The sequence below is a fragment of the Xiphophorus maculatus genome, chromosome 6, assembly GCF_002775205.1.
Source record: "Xiphophorus maculatus strain JP 163 A chromosome 6, X_maculatus-5.0-male, whole genome shotgun sequence".
Taxonomy (NCBI): domain Eukaryota; kingdom Metazoa; phylum Chordata; class Actinopteri; order Cyprinodontiformes; family Poeciliidae; genus Xiphophorus; species Xiphophorus maculatus.
The window spans coordinates 1,675,584-1,679,352 of record NC_036448.1 but is presented as its reverse complement, the minus strand read 5'-3'; the positions used below and the strand labels follow the sequence as shown (position 1 = coordinate 1,679,352).

General features: G+C 41.2%; 1 protein-coding gene across 2 annotated transcripts; it reads left to right on the top strand.

Annotated features, from left to right (window-relative positions):
* Nucleotides 1–3,769, top strand: LOC111608806. 2 transcript variants are annotated; one of them, XR_002752857.1, is made up of 6 exons: nucleotides 1–1,400; nucleotides 1,506–1,592; nucleotides 1,716–1,841; nucleotides 2,007–2,163; nucleotides 2,247–2,351; nucleotides 2,453–3,769. XR_002752857.1 is itself a non-coding variant. In XM_023334947.1 (6 exons), the coding sequence occupies exons 1-6, from the start codon at nucleotides 1,212–1,214 to the stop codon at nucleotides 2,759–2,761; spliced, it is 969 nt and encodes a 322-aa protein (XP_023190715.1). In that variant the 5' UTR covers nucleotides 1–1,211; the 3' UTR covers nucleotides 2,762–3,769. The 2 variants fall into 2 exon arrangements, 1 of the variants encoding a protein (XP_023190715.1); XM_023334947.1 differs by having other exon boundaries at nucleotides 2,011–2,163.

The following is a 3,769-nucleotide window of genomic DNA, read 5'->3' as shown; positions in this document are numbered from 1 at the left end:
TCACGTTAGTCGGTGTTTCTCCTCCAATGGGAGCTACTTCGCTCACGTTAGTCGGTGTTTCTCCTCCAATGGGAGCTACTTCGCTCACGTTAGTCGGTGTTTCTCCTCCAATGGGAGCTACTTCGCTCACGTTAGTCGGTGTTTCTCCTCCAATGGCGCTACTTCGCTCACGTTAGTCGGTGTTTCTCCTCCAATGGGAGCTACTTCGCTCACGTTAGTCGGTGTTTCTCCTCCAATGGGAGCTACTTCGCTCACGTTAGTCGGTGTTTCTCCTCCAATGGCGCTACTTCGCTCACGTTAGTCGGTGTTTCTCCTCCAATGGCGCTTGCCCCTCTCCATTCTCACATTGAACGGTTTAGCCAATGTCGTACCGCCTCATAATGGACCGAGCCTATCAATGTCCGCGCTCACAATGGAAATCGGCCAATCACCGTGGCGACATGCGAGCCTATCAATGTCCGCGCTCACAATGGAAATCGGCCAATCACCGTGGCGACATGCGAACCTATCAATGTCCGCGCTCACAATGGAAATCGGCCAATCACCGTGGCGACATGCGAACCTATCAATGTCCGCGCTCACAATGGAAATCGGCCAATCACCGTGGCGACATGCGAACCTATCAATGTCCGCGCTCACAATGGAAATCGGCCAATCACCGTGAGCCCTCCCTCTCTCAGACGCCCTCACGCCCCCCACCACCACAAACAAAACAAATTTCGAATTTTATTTTTAAAAATAAAAACCGTTGGAAGATTCTGAAAGTCAGATGTCAGTAGCCTAGCTTCGTTGAAGAAGGATTCGTCATCACATCATTGATCTCTCGACCTAAAGGATCTTGCTGTGAGTACCCATTAATATTGTTTATTGTCTGTTGTCGTTCAAACAGATTTCGTATTTATAATTGTACATCAGCTAAAATAATATATTGTGGGTTAAATAAAAGGGCGACATAATGATGTCATGTTCTGAGTGCAAGAGTAAGGACACATTTTATTTTATAATATAGTAGTAACATTTTAAGTTAAAATGTAAATGCATACATAGATATCAACCTATATATAGACCAACCTCGATCGATCGATCGAGGGTTATAGTTTTTTTTTTTTACCTCATCATAATTAGCACAGAAAACTATGGCTTTGATTTTACTTTTAAATGCTTTTATGTCATACCCATTGTTAGTTGTGCACAAAGTGCATCATTAGTTTATGGAATTTGATTCTGCTAATTCCCAATGTTATCTTCAGATGAGCACCAAGCCAAAGAGCCACAAAGGTATGGGGGATGGGGAGTGGATGGCAAGGCTTAAGGCATTTGCCAGCACTGGGGTTTGGCCTTCCAATGCAGGGAATAGACCAGCCCCAAGGCAGAAGAAATGGCATGATATCTATCAGAAGGTAAAGTGAAGTCACTGTTTCATTCACTTGTGTGTGTAGATATGTTTATAAAAAAGGACAGACTTGAGTAGCTGTCATTAATAAGATTATGTTACACTGTTTCAGATAGAAAAATGCCCCATGCAAGTTCGGGGACAGACCACCCTTTTTGGAGCGTCTGTCACTTGTGACTGTGGCTTTCACACTGTTAAAGTAAGCTGGTTTAAAATAATATCTAATAACAATCACTTCTTAGTCAAATTTGAAGCTATGTCTTGTCTCTTGCAATTCTGGTGAATGGTGACTTTTATACTTAAAATATCTTTGTTTTGGTAGCCTGCACTGCAGCCTCCTTCTGCACCTCCTTCTTTGACCCCACAGTCTGTGGGTTCACAATCTAATTCTGGAGATACAGCAACAGCCACCCGCTGTTTCCTGAGGTCCCCTCCATCTTTGTCAAGGGTAAATGTTCTTGTTTGTTTGCTCAATACTTTATATTATTGATTCTGTCTTGGCAACAAACTATAATAGTTTTTGAACAAAACATTTTCTTGTGCTTATTTTGATGTAGTGATTTATAAAGTATATACTTCACATGATTGTACATTTCTCGTTATTTCTCGTTAGGCAGTCAGCTGCCTCCACCCAGCCTGCTGCCTCCACCCTGTCTGCTGCCTCCACTCTGTCTGCTCCCTCCACCCAGCCAGCTCCCTCCACCCAGCCAGCTCCCTCCACCCTGTCTGCTGCCTCCACCCAGCCTGGCATTGCTGAGCCTATGTCAGAGGTGGGCATTCATAGTAAGCTGTAGAATTGAAGAAAAATTTAATAAAACTTCAAATAACTTCAACATTATTTATGTTTTCTCAGGGTTTAGATGAGGCCGGTGTACCAGGCCTGGACAAAGTTGACAGCTTGGCTGAGTATCTGGTGGAGCTAAGGAGCAAAACCTCACTGGTGCTGACCAACCAGGAGGTCAGTAACATGCATTGTTGCTTGCTGCAGACATGCACACGCCTTTCACCTCACTTGCATATTGTTGTCCTAATGTAAAATTGTTTTATTTTCCTGTTTAGGTGAGCTGCATTGTTGCTCTGTGGCAGAACCTGCTGGAGTTTGATAAACAGAGAACGGTATTTGCTGCAAGACATCAAGAAAGATTGAACACTGGGAGGTTTCGGTCCCCCAAGAAGAGGCAAGAATTTACTCCTGGGGTTGAGAGTGTAAAGAGGCATGCTCTAACCACTCCAGCCCCATCTGCCCAATGGCCAGACTGCTGCCGCTTGGTGGAGACCATCTTTGTCCGACTGTGCAATATCCATCGTAGTCCAAAGAAAAGAGGAGCAGGCACAGTCTCCAGGTGCAGCCCCTGCTCAACCTGGTAGAGAACCTCGAAAATTGACTCGCAAAGTTTTGCACAACACATGCAAAAAATGCGGGCAGTTTAGAATAGCTGAAACAGGACACAGCCAATATAGAGGGCAAATTTACTGTCCCTCTAATGAAAGTCTCACTAAAGAGCAGTGGCTGGAACAAATTAAAAAGAAAAAATAAACATTTTCTTTATTTTAAATAACTTCACTGTATATAAGTTTTATTTAGTTCATAGTGTGTTTATTTTGTTTTGGGTTAATGATACAGATATTTATTCTTATTGTCATTGTGTACACAAAGTAATTCAACAAACCATACAGTAAAAGGATTTAAGTCCTTCAGCAAACCACAAATTTCTTGGTTAAGAAAAAGAAATGGGAGACTTCAATGGAAATGTGTTGCATCCAAATGCTACAATGTTTTGGGACTAACTAAAAATGTTTAATTCACTGTCTTAATTGTTGAATAAATATTTGGTTCTTTTAAACCGATAAGGTCTATGGTCTTTTGTGAGTAAATATTAGCTGCTTCAAATTCTGAATTATTGGTAATTTAAGCATACACTAGAAAAAAGATATCATTCACTTCACTCAAAGTACTTTAGGAAAGACACTTGCAATTTTAGTTTCAGTCACTGTTTTGTGGGAAAAATGAAAATAAGCACTGGGTATGATTAAGGACATTAAAATATACATCAAGTATATAGTATACAGTATAATTTAACACATTAATTTGAATATATCAGAATAAAAAAGCAAAATTAATTAAGCAATTCAAAGTTTTAAAAAGAAAGCCTTTTATGACAAGTGTTGGGTTTTAGTTTACAGTACTACACTATCTGTACAAAAAAGCATTTAAAATGTTTTCAAGATACAAAAAAACAGCCGTTACTTCATAACACTTAAACATTAATTGTGGGAAATCTTTTCACTAAAACATAGTATGGCGACTGGTGGGATCGAACTCGCGACTCTGGGATCGGCCTCACTCTTCCCCTTTCTTCTCCCCTCCCTTTCTTC